Source organism: Myotis brandtii, unplaced genomic scaffold (assembly GCF_000412655.1).
Source record: "Myotis brandtii unplaced genomic scaffold, ASM41265v1 scaffold687, whole genome shotgun sequence".
In the NCBI taxonomy this organism is placed as follows: domain Eukaryota; kingdom Metazoa; phylum Chordata; class Mammalia; order Chiroptera; family Vespertilionidae; genus Myotis; species Myotis brandtii.
Window position 1 is genome coordinate 1654037 of NW_005370687.1, and position 16558 is coordinate 1670594.

The following is a 16558-nucleotide window of genomic DNA, read 5'->3' on the forward strand; positions in this document are numbered from 1 at the left end:
GTAAAGATACAAACTATGAACAACAAATACACATCTATCAACAAGTAAATCTAAAAATTAAGTGAATAAATAATCTGATGAACAGAGTAAACTGGTGATTATAATAGAATAAATAAATAAACAAACAAACAAAAACAAAAAAAACACAGAACCTGGCTGGAGATCCTGGCTAGAACCTGGCTAGAGAACCTGGGTAGGCTGATCAACTGAAAAAAAAAAAGAACTTTTGTCCAAAAAAAATGTATAAAGAAGACTGACAACTCAGTAACGAAAAAAAACAAAAAACCCATTTTTTTTTAAATGTGCAAAAGATTTGAACACTTTTTTAGATATAAGGATCATAATTACATTGATAGATACTCAAAGATCATTAGCCTTTAGGGAAACACAAATTAAATCCACAATGAAATACCACTAAACACCTATTAGAACAGCTAAACAAGCTTTTAACCTGACAATGTTAAGCACTGGGGAGGATATGTAACATCTACTTGGTGGGAATGCAAAATGGTACAATCTCCCTGGAAAATGAATTGGCAGTTTCTTATAAGCGTAAACATATATTTACCTAGGACCCAGCCATGCCAATCCTAGTGTTTATCCAAGAGAAATAAAACCTATGTTAACACAAAAATCTGTATGTAAATATTCATAATAGCTTTCTTTGTTATTTCCCCAAACTGTAACTGAAGCAAACGTCGTTCAACTAGAGAATGGATAAACTGTGGTACAAAGGAATACTACTCAGCAATGAAAAGGCACAAGTACGGATATATGCAACAACATGGATGAATCGCTATGAATCCTGCTAACTGAGAGGGCCAGACTCAAAGGATACATACTGTGTGATTCCATTTATGTGACATTCTAGAAAATGCAAAATTATGGGGAAAGATATCAGAGTGGGGACTGCCAGGCATAAGGGAAGGGTGCAGGAGTGACTATGAAGGGACACAGACGTTTTTGCTGTGATGGAACTGTTCTTGATTATGGTAGCAGTTATATGACTATATCTGTCAAAACTTACAGAGCTACCCACAAAAGGATGAATTTTACTATGTCTAAATGATAATCTTTTTTTAAAAAAGCTCCAAATGGAAACCAAATAAACAAAGCAAAATTAAAAACCCCACAGAGTTTCTGCAAGCCAGAGAAACCTTTTAAACAGGACCTTTATTTTATTTTTAATATATTTTTATTGATTTCAGAGAGGAAGGGAGAGGGAGAGAGAGATAGAAACATCAATGATGAGAGAGAATCATGGATCAGCTGCCTCCTGCACACCCCCTACTGGGGATTGAGCCTGCAACCTGGGCATGTGCCCTTGACCGGAATTGAACCCAGGATCCTTCAGTCCCCAGGCCAATGCTCTATCCACCGAGCCAAACGGACTAGAGCTAAACAGGACCTTTAAAATTAAGATCCACAATGTCACCCACATAGGCACATGTCCTCTTTGCCTCCCCCACTTTCTGACAAGCCTAGCAAAGGGAACTTCTAAAGAAACCCTCGAATCCCCCATTCTTACCTGAACCATGGGCTGTCCTAGGATTGGAAGGAGACACAAATGCTACCCCGTGACGGGCCTCTCCCTGCAAGCGGCAGAGAGCGGAGGAGAGGCGCCAAGCGCCCTGCCTGCCTGCCTGCCTGCAGGGAAGTGCCCGCCCTTCCTGCTCCTCAGGAGGCGGTCACAGGCTGCTGGGCAGGGCGCACTCACCTCTGTCACCGTGCCCGTGTCCACAGGCCTGGCTGGGTCCCGGCCCGCAGCACTCACGCCCTCACAGAGGAGGCTGAATTTGCAGTGGCAATGAAAGTAGGCCAAGGCGACAGAGCACTCCAGTTACCTGGTGGCAGCCAATCACGGCCCCCCAGGGTGCCTCAATCTGAGGTCAGGACTCAAAGCTGCGCCTGTGCTGTCAGCCTGGACCCAAAGGGACTGACTTGCTGGACTTGTTTTTCCACAGCATTAACCTGAGGGCTTATGACTTGAGACCCCAAATCAATCCCGGCCACCACACCTGGCCCACCTAACCCTCCCCTTGCTCCGTGCGCGGAGAGGTGGCAAGCAGACTCCCACCCCTGTGCTGACAAGGGAAGGATCGCACACCCCCACCCAGGCTGCAGGAACAGCATCACCGCCTTCCACCCGGGGCACAAACTGTACGAACCCCTTTAGCGTTATTTCTTTTGGGGGGGGGGGGTGTTTGTACCTTTTGTTTTTCCGTCCACTGCTGGCAGCTTCTTTGTTTCTGCCGTTAACAGCAGCTCATACGGATGCTCCTCCTCCTCCTCCCTGGCTGTGCTCTCCTGAACCCGGGCTCGCATGGCCAAGACCTAAGAGAGAAAACACCCAGACTTTTCATGCCAGTGGCTACAGCCCCAGCAGGCTATGCTGAACAAATCTGAGATTACTGGATCCTTTTTCACCTGGGGGGGGGGGGGGGGGTAAGAGAAGGTCAAGGATTCAAGCGTCCCATGGGTCACCACTGCTTCTGTGGATATGCACCCGGACCTCACATGGCAATGGCCTTTGATTAAAACACTCCCCTTTCCTTACCACACTTTATCTTTCAAAAAACCATAAACAAAATCCAAGATGGCCCTCCCCCATTTCCACTGTGATCTGCACAATCTCTTTTCGTGGCTACTTCCCAGCGGAGCATGAAGGCCTTCTTTCTCCAGATCTCTGCTAACAGGAACAGGGACCACCTGAGGCTGGAGTCCTCCTACGTCTGCAGTGGGACTGACATTCACAGGGACGAAGTGCTCTGTGAGTCCTCTATTTCTGTAGCCCTTCTTCACAGGTCCTCAAAGCCAGCTTCCACTGCATTTATGATAACTAGAAGCTTGGTGAACAAAATTCGTGCACAGATAAGGTCCCTAGGCCTGGCCAATTGGGGCCTTCTGGCTGCCAGCCGGGGCCTTCCTTCGTTCCACGCTGCCCCCTGGTGGCCAGCGCACGTCATAGCGAGCGATCAAACACTCGGTCTTCCGGTCAAACTCCCGGTCTCCCGGTCGAACTCCCGAGGGGACACTTTGCATATTAGTCTTTTATATATATAGAAGACATTTTAAATGAATTACAGCCATCTTTGTTCTGAAAACAGTCGAGTGGTGAGGCAGTAATGGTTCAGTGGAGGAAAGGCAGCTCTGTCAACTGAGAAAGCCCCAGTCCAGGCAGCCACGGGTCTGATGCAGGAACTGGACCAGAGCTGCTCCTGCACTGCCGACTGGCTCCCTCAGCCGAGGGCCAGGGGCCACAGTTGTAGGGCCAGAGCAGCAAAGCTTGATCAGCACCAGAAACACCAGGATTAGTGCTACGGCCGCCCAAGGGAGAGAAGGAGACCCTGGCTTCAGAGGGTAATTCTGGCTCATCTGTCCTAAGAATCCAACAGTTTCACAGGCACATTACGAATGATCGATCATATACTAGCTCTCAGGAGAGCAAACCACAGCACAGTCTCCTGTTGAGCAGCCTCTCTAGCACAAGCGCACACTGTGAACGAGGGGGAGGAGGGCTCCCCGTCCACCGGACAAACAGTGGTTCCTCACGAGTGAGGTTCTCAGACCACACAGAACCCTCCTGCACTGCCATGCGGCACAGCTCACCACACCGACGCGGGTGTGTGATTCATCTCGGTTTTGCTTCCCGGAGGCACAGCTCTCCGGGTTCCGCCTAAGGAGACGGCAAGGATCCCGCAGCCTCAGAGAAATGAGCCGGCCCCTGGATGGTAACAAGGCCGCCACTCGCCCCTCGAGAGCCTGACCAGAGCTCCTAACCAAAGCTGTGGGAGGCAGAGCAGGAGCCTCCTTACCAAAGCCACCTGGAAGCCAGAAGCTATTTCATCACAAGAGCCATTTGCCTGTTACTTACTCCTCTGCTTCTTCCCAGGAACACAATTAAGGGAACAAAGAGGGGCCATTAGGCAGTTCATTCAAGGTCAACTTAATACCACAGGCTGCGCAGACAGGAACCTGCGTCCGGAGGTGTACACCCGGGGCTCACCCCTGCAGGGCGGCAGAGGCTGGACGCTGACTCTGAGTGTCCTGCAGGGTGAGGGCTCTCATGCACCCCGGCCTGCCCCTGAGAAGGACCCGCCCCGGTCGTCACAGCTAGAGAGCACCTGGTCCAGCTTGTTCATTCTGCAGATGCCGAAATCCAGTCCACAGAGAGGTCTAGGGACTTGCCAGGGTTCCACAGAGAGCTCCCAGCAGAGTCGGGCCATAAGACCCACCCCTCTGACTCTGGACCAAGCTGGCCCCACTTTTCCCGGGAGGTCTGATGTCTCCGTCCAGTTTGGAACGCGTCCCCCTCAGATGTCTGAGAGCCCCCACTCATACCAGACAACTGGCAGGGTGAGAGTTTTGCTTCGTCCTGACCCCTGCCAGCTCCGGGACTAACATCTCACAAGAAAGCAATAAACTGCTTCCCAGCGCCCACTCAGGAAGCCCTGTGTCCCGGCGAGTATGGCAGAAACTGATTTCCACCTGAAAGGATTCTGCTCCTCACTAAATTACTACTTAATCTTCTCCCCCTTCTTCCAGGGCTGGCAATAAATCAAAGCCAGAAGCCACACAACCGCACCCGTTCTCCGCTCTGCAGAAAGCAACATTCCTGCTGTGGAGAAATGCTACTACCACCAAACTGGCCAATGGGACAGCCAGCTGGGCTGCGGGCAGCTTTCTGGGAAGAGACACCATAGCAGCTGCCACTTCCATGACGCTCAGCACATCTGAGCCCAGAGATGTGCCCGGTCAGCCCGGTGCAGCTGGCAGCCCACCTGGTGGGCAGACACATCAATGTGGTGTGCACGCGCACAGGTGCATGTGTTTAAAGGACCAGTGCTGACGAGCTCTCCCGGAGCCAGGTATGCCCAGCGTCCCTTAAAGGCTCCCATGGGTCACCTGACAATGACAAGCCAGGACACAAACACTGGGGAAGACTGCTGGCCAAAAACTGCCTCCTAGGACAGTGGTTGGCAAACTGCGGCTTGCGAGCCACATGCGGCTCTTTGGCCCCTTGAGTGTGGCCACGAAGTTTCAATCCCACTGTACGTGCGCGCCCGCACGTGGTATTTTGTGGAAGAGCCACACTCAAGGGGCCGCAGTTTGCCGACCACTGTCCTAGGAGATGAAGTTTAGGGTAGTAAAAATTTGAGTATAAAAATGGCCCTGGCTGGTTTGGCTCAGTGGATAATGTGTCAGCCTGCAGACCAAAGGGTCCCGGGTTCGATTCCAGTCAAGGGCATGTACCTCAGTTGCAGGTTCCTCCCCGGCCTGGGCCTTGATCGGGGCGCATCCAGGAGGCAACTAATAGATATGCTACTCTCACATCAATATTTCTCTCTGTCTTTCCCTCTCTCTTCCACTCTAATATATTTTTATTGATTTCAGAGAGGAAGGGAGAGGGAGAGAGAGCTAGAAACATCAATGATGAGAATCATTGATTGGCTGCCTCCTGCACACCCCACACTGAGGATCGAACCCACAATCCGGGCATGTGCCCTGACCAGGACTCGAACCATGACCTCCCGGCTCATAAGTCAACACTCAATCACTGAGCCACGCCGGCTGGGCTCTCTGCCACTCTCTCTAAAAATCAATGGAAAAATATCAAGTGAGTATTAAAAAAAAAAAAAAAAGATTTAATAAATAAATAACAGTGAAGACTAGAGTAAAACAAAAAAAAGCCCACTTTTGGAGAAGACTATCCATTCTGATTATAGCCAACAGGACCTGCCTTAATCACTAAAAGGCCAGTGACCCAGACGCATCACCTCTACATTCACACACTTGCCCATCACTGGGCAAGCCAGGCCGGGCCCTCACAGCCTTCCGAGACGGACTCTCGTGGCCCAACGGACCCAGCGTTCCAGGCCACCCTGAGCAAGTCCTAGGAGACATATGGCCGGAGTCTCCCATCTGGAGTCAGCGTGGAGGTTTCTCACCACCTCTTGGCACTGCATTAGCGCCAAAGTGTCTGCTCTAGAAAGTCAGGAGAATAGAAAGTCCTGATTAGCCGACACTTTAAGAGCCTCGCCCTTATCCTTGCGCCTTAGGAATTTCAATTCAAGTCCCTGTTACAGAGCCCCACCCCCAGCCAAATATTCTCCAGATCACCAGGCATCTCCCTGTAGAGAGGGAGCAATGAGGCAAACCTACATAACAGCACGCAGGCTGACTGCACGTACTCATGTCTGATCACCCCAGAGGCTGTCGCTGTAGAGACCCCTTAGATGAGACATGCTAATTAGCATTTTGTAATTAAGGAATAGAAAGATATAAAGACAGAATTTGTACGTAGCAAATCAATCATCTCCTATCTCCAACACTAACTCACATTCTTAAAAGGGCTTCCTTGCATTTATACGTTTCGTTAAACTAAAGCCATCCTTCTGGTTCTATACGTTCATATTAAACAAAAGAACCCATTTTTCTGGATGGTCCATGGCAATACTGTGAAAAAAATTAATTCCTGCTTCTAGGAATAAAGGAATGAGACCTGATTAGTTTATATTAGCTAAAATTTAAAATAAAGAAAACCAGGGCTTTGAATGAGCTACAAAATAAACTACTGATATTATGTAATATTTTAAATAAATACTCAATAAACATTCTCTAAATGGTAGGAAGAGCTACAAAATAAACTACTGATATTATGTAATATTTTAAATAAATACTCAATAAACATTCTCTAAATGGTAGGAAGAGTTAAAGGAACATTTTTAAGGTGAACGATAAAGGAAAATATGATCTTCTTCATAAACCTAAGTGAGAAGATTCTCACATTCTGTCACATTCTGCCACATTCTGCACAATGGGCCTGGTGCAGACTCTTCACATGAAATGAAGAGGAAAAAAATGCAAAAACAGAAGTAAGCCATTTGGGACAAACCATCAAAACCTACTCATGTGACACAGTCCAGGGAGCAGCGAGCAGGGGTACTCTAGATTTTATGTCAAAAGACAACACAGGTGCAAAAGCCAAAGTGCGATTGGTCAGCCCATCCGAGCCAGGAGACAATGTGCTGGCTGGAGCAGTGGCTGGCCGCTAGGGGGCGCCATTAAAATTCTTTGCTTAGTACTTCAGAGTGAGTTTGAAAGGGCTTGTTCCACATTACTGATATACACAATTCAGGTTTGCTAATCCAAAGAGGCAATAAGAAACGAGAAAGCACAGTCATTAAGCACACACGGATGCACTTTCCAACAAATCGAACACACCCTGACCCTGTACCTCAGAAGCCGGCAGGGGAAAAAGCTTCTTGTCCGTGGGGTCTTCCTCCTCCTCGTCCGGCGGGGGCTTTGCTGGAGGCGGTGGCCGTTCCCTCTGCAGACAAGAAAAGAAGTCGTTCACCGTCTCTTTTTTTAAGTATCTAACTTTTTGGTTTACTCTTAGCTTAGCCCTTGGAAATGAAAATGACTTTGGTCAAGCACTTCCCTGCGAGACCAAAGTCAAGGTCTAGAATCTGTACAGAAAGACTGCACACAAACACACTTCAGTTCTCACGCTCTTTGCTTTCTGATGTTTATACCGGAGATTATAAACACCTCTTTCCTATCCTGATCACAGTGAGAAATATCAGCACTAACATCACAGACCTGCCTTGTCGGAACACGTCCGTCATGAGGCTGAGGCGTGAAACTCGAGGAAAATCCGTGCTGCCTCCAGTGAAAGGAGGAGACAGCAAGGCCCAAAACTCAACTTGTCAAGGAGCTCTGACAACCCAGTCACTCGGAAGCAACGACAGTGACCACGGACAAGGGTCCATTCCTGCTCACGCTCCGACAACATCCTGTCACGTATCATTAGCAAACAAAAACCCTATCTCATCTCAGCCCATCTAAAAAAATAGTCTTTCTCAGTTCTCTGCCCTAGAGCGGGGTTGGCAAACCTTTTCTTAAAGGGCCATAGAGTAAATATTTTGGGCTTTGCAGTCAGCTCTGCCGCTGTGGTACAAAGTGTTCCATTAAACTTTATTCACCATCAGAGGCAGCTGTCTGTGGCCCTGGTGCGCCAGCCCTGCCCTGGAGCAAGACACTTGCTGGAGAGGGACCAGCGGGGTCACCGGCAGACAATTTCAGGAACACAGAGCGGTCTTCGGGGAAAGGATGCTGAAGAGCAGCTTGCCATTGTCCCGCGGGACTTTCAACGTCCTTTCTACCCTAAGCTTGCTCATCAGTGTTCCATGGGGAAGGCAGTGGAGCCGGAACGGGAGTTGGCTGGCAGGCGAGTTCCCTGTGCTGCCAGAACAGGAGCATTAAAGTCAGGGCAGAGGGGAGGCTGAGCCTGTGGGCCTCGGAGAGACCTGGAGGAAAGATGGTTCTCCCATTTTAGGAGCTGCCAGAGATGGTTAGCATCTGGCACCCTTGATCTCTCATTGAAAGGTGCTTCAGCACTCGGTACTCCACCTCCACAACTCGGCCCTCCCACAGTCCTGGGACCAGCTGAGGCCCAGTGGCAACAACTTCAAGGCAGGTTTACACATTCAAGCCAAACCAAGCAGTTCAGATGAGGTCTCCACTAAGTCCCATTCCCCACCCTTCTTTGCTCCAGAGGTGCCACCTTGGAAGGAAGGGATAGAAAAAGCAGCAGGCCCATAACCCGCACTGTTACCCAACCTTGGAACACAGACAGCCGAGGAAAAACACAAAGAAACACAACAAAGGCCCCCAAGGCTGTGCTTCCTGAAGGAGACGAGAAAGAGGTGAGCACCAGGGACACTGGCAGGAAAGGGAGGCATGATCCTTTTCCTAACGTCAAAGCGCTGGCCCGGGCCTGGGAGTACGGAGCTGACTTACACACGCCATCCCTGGTGCTTACAAGGCACAGATCAGGCGGGTGGCCACAGTTAGTTACCCAGAGCCAGGGAGGTAGCACATCCACAACATACTCCAATGAAAATGGCAGAGCACAGCACCCCAAATGCATCCGTTTCTACTTAGAAGGACCCTAGGAGGCTGGGTTCTAGAGGAAGAGGGAACAAAGAGACTAAATCAGTAGCCAAGTCCCACAGGAACTTGACTATCCAAAGCTTAAAGCCTCCAGCTCCCTCTAATGGGCATCACCTGTAAGTACCACTGAACACAAGCCTTCCTCCACAGGTGGATCTGCTTAATTCCTTTGCTCCTAACAGGGAAAGAAGTGGAAAAGACCAGTTCTGTCCACAGAGCCACCATGCTCCCGGTGCTCGCATAGGCACTGCCTCCACCACTCACACGTTTACCACAGTCCTGGATCACACCCTCGCTGGTGGGCTGCGACAAGACTGGCTGGCCTTTACAAGCTTCAAATGGAAATGCAGCGTCTGTTCCAGGGCAGGGCAAGGAACCTAACTCAAAAGGACACCAAGCAATACCAGGCCACTCCCTGGGCACTCCCCGAAGCCCAAGCATTCCCTAGCAGCACCACCTAGCAGCATCACCTACAATATCACCTAGCAGCACCATCTAGCAGCACCACCTATAATATCACCTAGCAGCATCACCTAGCACCACCTAGCAGCACCATCTAGCAGCACCACCTACAATATCCATGCGGCCCACCACCTAACAACATCACCTAGAAGTACCACCTAGTAGCATCACGTAGCAGCACCTAGCAGCAGCACCTAGCAGCATCACGTAGCAGCACCACCTAGCAGCATCACCTAACAGCATCACCTAACAGCATCACCTAGAACAGGGGTCCTCAAACTGCGGCCCGCGGGCCACATGCGGCCCACCGAAAACATTTATGCAGCCCGCCGGGTGTTTTTGCCGCTGCTGCCTGTCCTGCTTAACAGCCGACTCATCCTGGGCCCGCAGTGCGCATGTGTGGAATGTGTGAGGGACAGTGAACTGGCCCCCTGTTTAAAAAGTTTGAGGACCTCTGACCTAGAAGTACCACCTAGTAGCATCACCTAGCAGCAGTACCTAACAGCATCATGTAGCAGCATCCCCTAGCAGCACCACCTAGCAGCATCACGTAGCAGCAGCACCTAGCAGTACCACCTAGCAGCCAAAGGGCCATCCAAATGGTCATCAGCAGATCCAGACCAAAGGGAAAGCCAGCCTCTGCAACAGGAAGAAACAATACACACGAGGCCATATGCCTGAGGTGGGATTACACCGGGATCCTGTTAGAGCAATGGCCAGTTTAGTAAACGCCCAGGGCTCAAACTTCAGATTACTGTATCAGCAACGCAGGAAGGTCAGTGGGACCACCGAGTCTGGCTCAGGCTCACAGTGAAACCCCAGGGAGAAGATGGGGTAAGGTGGCTAGAGAACAACGTCCTAGGCCAGAGCAGACGCAAACACCAAAGACTAGTGAGACAGGAAGGTGGGCCTGAGGGAAAATTCAGCGCTGTCCGCAATGGCTACAGCGGTTACAACTGGGAAGAACAGAAATGCCCTACACCACACACACGATGTTGGCTGAGCCTTGCTACAGCCCCTGACACAGAAATCCACACGGGTAACCTCTGAGGTCAAGTGAAGGGGGCGTGACTCAGGGTGGACAGGAACTCGCTGCAGCAGGAACTGCTCTCCAGACAGAAAACAGGCTGCATGGCAAGGACCCCAAACACAGAGCAGCGTTCAGGCTAAATACACACAAAATGCTTTAAACTGCTCTAGGGACAAAAAGTAGTAAAAAGATGCAAACGGGTTATATTGAAATTGGAAAAACCAAAATGGTACCTCCACGAGCCCTCTGGTTTAAGCACACTGCGCGCGATGGAGCCTCAGCAGAGCCCAGGAGGCCTCCGGGCGAGCTGGCACGAGGGTACAGCTCTCTCTCCCCCCCAGCACCCCAGCGACCCCAGGGGACAACAGAGCCCAGGCTGCTGAGGTCCCGGCCACGTACAGGCCTCACTCCAGCAGCCTTCACTCCCGCGGTCTCGGCCTCCTTGTTCACGGAGTCCCGGTCGGACGACCGCCCGCTGGCCATGCTGTCCAGCGAGTGGCAGGAGACGGCGTTGTACAGCGCCTCGTAGGGGCCTTCCTCTTCAGTGTTTGTGTCAAAATCGATGATCAGTTCAGTCACTGCTTTCTCCACGTCACCTGAAGGGGAGGGTCAGAGGGCAAGAGTCAATGGAAGAGCAGCCTCACGTTTCCAAGCTCTGCGACAACCCAAAGCCTGCTCAGTGCGGACTGCCGAGCGCGGATCCAGAGCAGGACCACGAGCCAGGGCTGCTCCACGAGCAGCACACACAGGCCTCCCTGCTCTTTACACCAAGAAGTGGGCAGATTTCCCTCTAATTCAACATGGACAACTCTTGATATCGCTGAGGGTATCTCCCAAGATCTTCACAAATTCCCAGGGTAACATAAACCTAAACCAGAAAATGCAGCAAAGTACAACAAAAGAAATGTGAGTAAGCCTTGAAATTCTTACTAAGCAGCTCCACGTGCTCCAGGAGGAGGCGGCCCTGTCTGAGCTGGCGGCGCCTCGCTGTGAGCCTCCCTCTGGGATAACTCCAAGCCTCGGGGGCCCAGATCCAAATCTGTGACCCACCCTTACAGACCAGGGATCTCTGGGTTGCTTGCAAAGTCAAAACTGTAAGTGTAACCCTAGCCGGTTTGGCTCAGTGGATAGAGCGTCAGCCTGCGGACCGAAGGGTCCCAGGTACGATTCTGGTCAAAGGCACGTACCACAGTTGCAGGCTCTGGTAGGGGTCGTGCAGGAGGCAACCAATCAATGTGTTTCTCTCACATCAATATTTTTCTCTGTCTTTCCCTCTCCCACTCTCTCTAAAAAATCAATGGAAAAATATCTTTGGGTGAGGAAAAAAAGGAAGGGAAGAAGGGAGGGAGGGAGGGAAGAAGGGAAGGAGGGAGGGAGGGAGAAACTTCATATAATATAAAGAAAACAAAACTTTAAGTGTAAAACCACTGAATGCTAAGAGCTGAGGGAACTCCTAACCCCCATTACTAGAAGATTAGGAGGTCAGAAAAAAATGTGACACGGCCGGCCAGCATGGCTCAGTGGTTGAGACTTGACCTATGAACCAGGAGGTCAGGGTTCGATTCCCGAACAGGGCATATGCCCCGGTTTTGGTCTTGATCCCCAGTGTGGGGCATGCAGGAGGCAGCCAATCAATGATTCTCTCTCATCATTGATGTTTCTATCTCTCTCTCTCCCTCTACTTTCCTCTCTGAAATCAATAAAAATAAAATAAAATAAAAGTTAAAAAGTGTGACAGGGAGAAGGGCACGGCCCCGGCAGTGAAGCCAGAATGAGCATCATCAGCTGCGTCTCTGCTCCTGCAGCCCCTCCCGTGCTGCCTGGCTGTCCTGCTCCCCCAGCCTCTCCATTGCCATTTGCGTCTGGGCCAGTGTCGCTCCATGTTTTGTGTTTCTCATGCATCACGCCCAGGGCCCCGAAGGCAGCCCAATACACCTGAGAAGGGGAATCCTGGCAGTAACGGAGCACCCAACCACATTCACTGGCCAGATGACGTACTACCCAAATCTGCAGGCACACAGCCACCAACCGCACGCGGCTCATTACACACTGACCACGCTCAAGAGCCAACTGTGCTCGACACTAGGAAAAGGTTTCACTGAGACCTGACTTCATCTTGAGATTGTCCTGCCTGCTACACATCTCAGATCTCACGGAGCCACCTGTGAACGCAGAGAATGCAATAAAGTAGGCAGGAAGGGGCTGCTGCCGAAGGCCCAGCTGTGTCCAGAACAGCTTCATACAGTTGGAGGAAGAAAAGAACGTGAATGTGCACGTAAGTCCTCCTAACACCCTGAAATTATTATTTAAATTAAGATTTTCCGTTCTGCTGAAGAAGGTCCAACTTCTCAATGGGCGCCCTCCACAGAAGAGCTGCCTTACCCTGAGACTTCTGGGATATGGAGTCCGCATTGGAGATGAGAGGTGGCTGGGGTGTGGGGGTTTTCTCTGCCTCTTTTGCACTTCTTTTTCCAGTCATGTGATCTACATGGAAAGATAAAAGAAAAAATAGCTGCACCAAATACAAATGCCACGGTCTGGCCAGCATGTAGCGTGTCCTCGTGTCCCCGGCAGGGAGGTGGACGGATACCTTCAATGAGCGCTGCTATGTGCTGGCTCTTCTGAGAAGGCAGTTCCCGGACAGTGTCCAGGGCGGTCAGTCCTCGGTGATCTTTTATGTTGACATCAATTCCTGGAAAGGCAAACCAGGTGGACCAGCGGCATGAGCATTTGCAAGTCAGCCTCCAAGAGGGTCCAATTCCAGGACACCTAACGCTCCCAGCCGCACACCCTACATTTTTCATCCAAAGCCATTTAATCCAGCTATTCATGAACAATTCGCACACTTGCAATCAACCAGTGGAGACATACATACAATGGGTTCAAGTGCAGCCAGCAGAAGTCCCCTCTGGGGAGGCCGGGGACAGCAGCCCGGCCCTGCATGCGTGCGGACCCTGCGCTGCCGACCTCACCTGCGGCCAGCAGGATGTGCACCACATCGGTCTTGCCAAACAAAGCGGCCTCATGCAAAGCACTGCCCTTCTCCGTCTGGAAAGCAAACGAGAGCGCAGAGCGGGTGTCGTCAGGACAGCGGCCGCCCCGGTTTGGCGTGGCCACACACGACAAACGGGACGAAGACAGAGACAAGAAGGGACGGGAAGATAAAATAAACCACGAAGAGTCCTGTCGTTATCGTTCCCATTTTTCTTGTCTGGATTCCAAAACCACGAGCGTGGCCTGGCCCTCAGGGGTTTGCTATGCCACCAGCAGGCCACACACGGCTGACGGTGGAGCCACGTCTGGGTAAGACTCCCCAGAACTCCACCTTCCTGGGTGGGCGGGGTCCTAAGGAAAACGCAGGGGAAAATACTCCTTCCAGTGAGGTCTGGTCAGGGCAAAGCCTGAGGAACGGACAGCGAACCAGCAAGGGAAACGCTGTCTCCCGTCGGCAAAGCCCGGCCGAGGGGCCTGGAGGGGCTGACGTGCAGTGAGACTTGGGTGGAGGGAGATAATGAAACGTTTCTAATCTCGAGGGCTCATCCATGATCACTTCTTTTCAGGGTGTAATGACTACATATTACCCCTGGAAAGAAACAAAAAACAACAGCCTCACTCGGGGAGTTTATTGGTCTCTAAAGCCTCCCAGTAAAACGAGCCAACAAATGGAAGCGTCTGACACGTGGTGCGAACGTGCTAAGAGACAGCCCAGCAGCACGGCACTGTGCCTTTTCCGAAACGACTAAGTCCCGGAGCCCGGGAGGTCCTCAGGCCGCTACCTGGTAGTTGCTGTCCATGCCCGCATCCAGGAGCACCTGGACCACGGCCCTGTGGCCGTTCCTGGCCGCCAGGTGCAGGGGGGTATGCTTCTTAGTGTTGCAGCTCAGGAGGTTGGGGTGCGCGTTGAGGAGCATCTTCACCACCTCCAGCCGCCCGTAGAGCGCAGCCAGGTCCAGGGGGGTCTCGAACTTGTTGTTGCGCATCGTGGGGTCTGTGAGCTCCTCCAGGAGGACCTTCACCACCTCCGTGTGGCCGTACTGCGCTGCGCAATGCAGGGCCGTCTCGTTGTCATTGTTCTAAAGAGTTAACAAGCAGATCACATCAGAAAGGTGACTGGCAGAGGGGCCTGCGACTGGGACAATCACCCATAAAACCATTGAAATTTAAATGAGAAAAACAGCAGCAATACTTGGGGACTAAGAGAAGTCAGTCAGAATCCAGAGGTACTCCCCAGGGAACAAGGCCGACTGCTCCAACAGCCACCTCTTCCCCAGGTGCTGCAAGCGGGGGAGCGGCCACTCTGTGCTGGAGGGGGGACTCCCAGCCCGGAAGTGATGGGGATTGTGGCAGGCCGTGGGAGAAGCCCTGGCACAGACAAATGCCAATAATATTACTGCCACTGATGACTCATTTTAAACTTCAACTGGTTTTACAATTTATATTTACTCAACCCTGTGGTTCTGATTCTGGATTTGTTGACTATCTACTGCTTCACACACATGTTTTGAAGAGTGTGTCATGTGCTTAGCTTCTTGCATGCAAATAAATCAGCCGACAGTGAAAGCAACAGAGCAGAACACCAAAAACCACTCTGGCGATGCCAGCCAGCAGCCGTCTCCAGGGGAGGGAGGCACTTGAGGTCAGTCACAGAGGAGCAGGGCCCCAGTGCTGCCTGCACCAGCCAGTGCGCGCAGAGTCCACAGCGGGGAAGCGTTTCTACGTGACAGATCCCATCCGACACCAGAAAGTTGCGTGAAAGGTGCAAAATATTCAAAATTGTAACCATCCACTCAAATGGACACCCCCGGCCCTCGAAGCCCATGTGCTTCAAACTAAAGGTAGAACCTGGGATAAAACAGGAGAAGTTTGTGCTTTTTCAATCATCAGAAACTATTAACCATTCCAACGATGCTCTTTCTTTTATTACAACTGACGATGTATCATTAGAGCAAGAATAAGTGATCTCCATGCCCCTTGCTTTGGAGGAGCACTGATGAAAGTAATTCTCCCACGAGATCCTGAGATTCCTGAACTCACCCGGAAGCTTCTTCAGGGAAACAAAGCTTCCGAGGGGTTTGCCCAAGTCAATATTATGCACCTTTCAGTGGCCAAGAGATAAAAAGTAAATGTTCCCACAACTGCTTTCAGTCAATTAACGAGGGGAAAGTAACAGGCTAAGGAGTCACCCTAACATGCAAGCAATTCATCTGCTTTTGGTCTGGCATTTGGCTGCATCATTTTTTCTGGCTGCACCACATGTACCAGAAAGATTCAGAGCTATGGGGAGCAAGGCCCCAAGAGGCCAGAAAGAGCAGAGAAACTTAAAAATGAAATAAGGACAGAAAGGGCAGTAGCAGGAGCCACATGCGAGATAAATGCACACAGATAAACAGAGGACGGCACTGAGCTCTAAGGGGTTCGGGAGAGCAGCAGCTGAGGCGTGCGGCCCTCATTCCCCCAGGGCAACTCCATGTCAACCTAAATGTCTGCAGGGAAGGGGACACACAGGAGGGAGCAAATCCTTGGTTCCCTGAGCCAAACCAGCCATTTAGGACACGCATTTGGAACGCGCAATGCTAGGAAGCTATGGCATGAGCTGCCCGAGCAAACCTGGAGCTGTCCCTGCATCGTCTCATGCTGAGAAGACGGCCACATCCACAAGACCCACAGCCGCTTCCTGCAGCGCGACCCTGCGGGAGGCCTATGAGGGCTGCGTCGCAAGGCCAGCGTGACAGCAAGCGCCCAGGAAGCCAGCTTGTTCCTGTTCAAACCCCAGCCCAGGAGGCCTTGTTTACTCCGAAGCAGACACGGTTGTCTCTTCTATCTCCAAGTTGTCTCCCAACAACCAGAATAATCTGTCCTTGATTTTGTGAAAAGCATGCCAGGAGGGCCTGAACAACTGTGAAACTCTACACTATCCAGCAGCAAATCAGTCTCCCTGTTCATTTCGTTTTGTCTAGTTGTTGCCAGAATGAAGGCAGCTGCCACAAAGCCGCCCTGCAGGGAAGGGTGGTCACTACCAGGCAGTCCCCGCCCCTGCTGAAGTGGCCTGACCACATCTCCGCAGCATGGCACGCTCGGACGCAGCAGGAAGCACCTCCCTGTGTTTCGGCC

At 51.3% G+C, this 16558-nt stretch overlaps 1 protein-coding gene across 3 annotated transcripts in view; it reads right to left on the reverse strand.

The window, feature by feature from the left end:
- ANKS1A (ankyrin repeat and sterile alpha motif domain containing 1A) overlaps nucleotides 1–14514 on the reverse strand; it is a 102887-nt gene extending 88373 nt beyond the window's left edge. For 2 of the 3 annotated variants that reach the window (XM_005881748.2, XM_014529604.1), the window contains exons 1-7: nucleotides 14224–14514; nucleotides 13420–13495; nucleotides 13038–13139; nucleotides 12830–12931; nucleotides 10847–11043; nucleotides 7238–7330; nucleotides 2211–2334 (exon numbers count right to left, since the gene is read on the reverse strand). In XM_005881748.2, the coding sequence (XP_005881810.1) occupies nucleotides 2211–2334; nucleotides 7238–7330; nucleotides 10847–11043; nucleotides 12830–12931; nucleotides 13038–13139; nucleotides 13420–13495; nucleotides 14224–14427 (898 nt within the window). In that variant the 5' untranslated portion in view covers nucleotides 14428–14514. The remainder of the gene's footprint in view (nucleotides 1–2210; nucleotides 2335–7237; nucleotides 7331–10846; nucleotides 11044–12829; nucleotides 12932–13037; nucleotides 13140–13419; nucleotides 13496–14223) is intronic. The other variant, XM_014529605.1, reaches the window with a different exon arrangement.
- Nucleotides 14515–16558: the final 2044 nt, after the last annotated feature.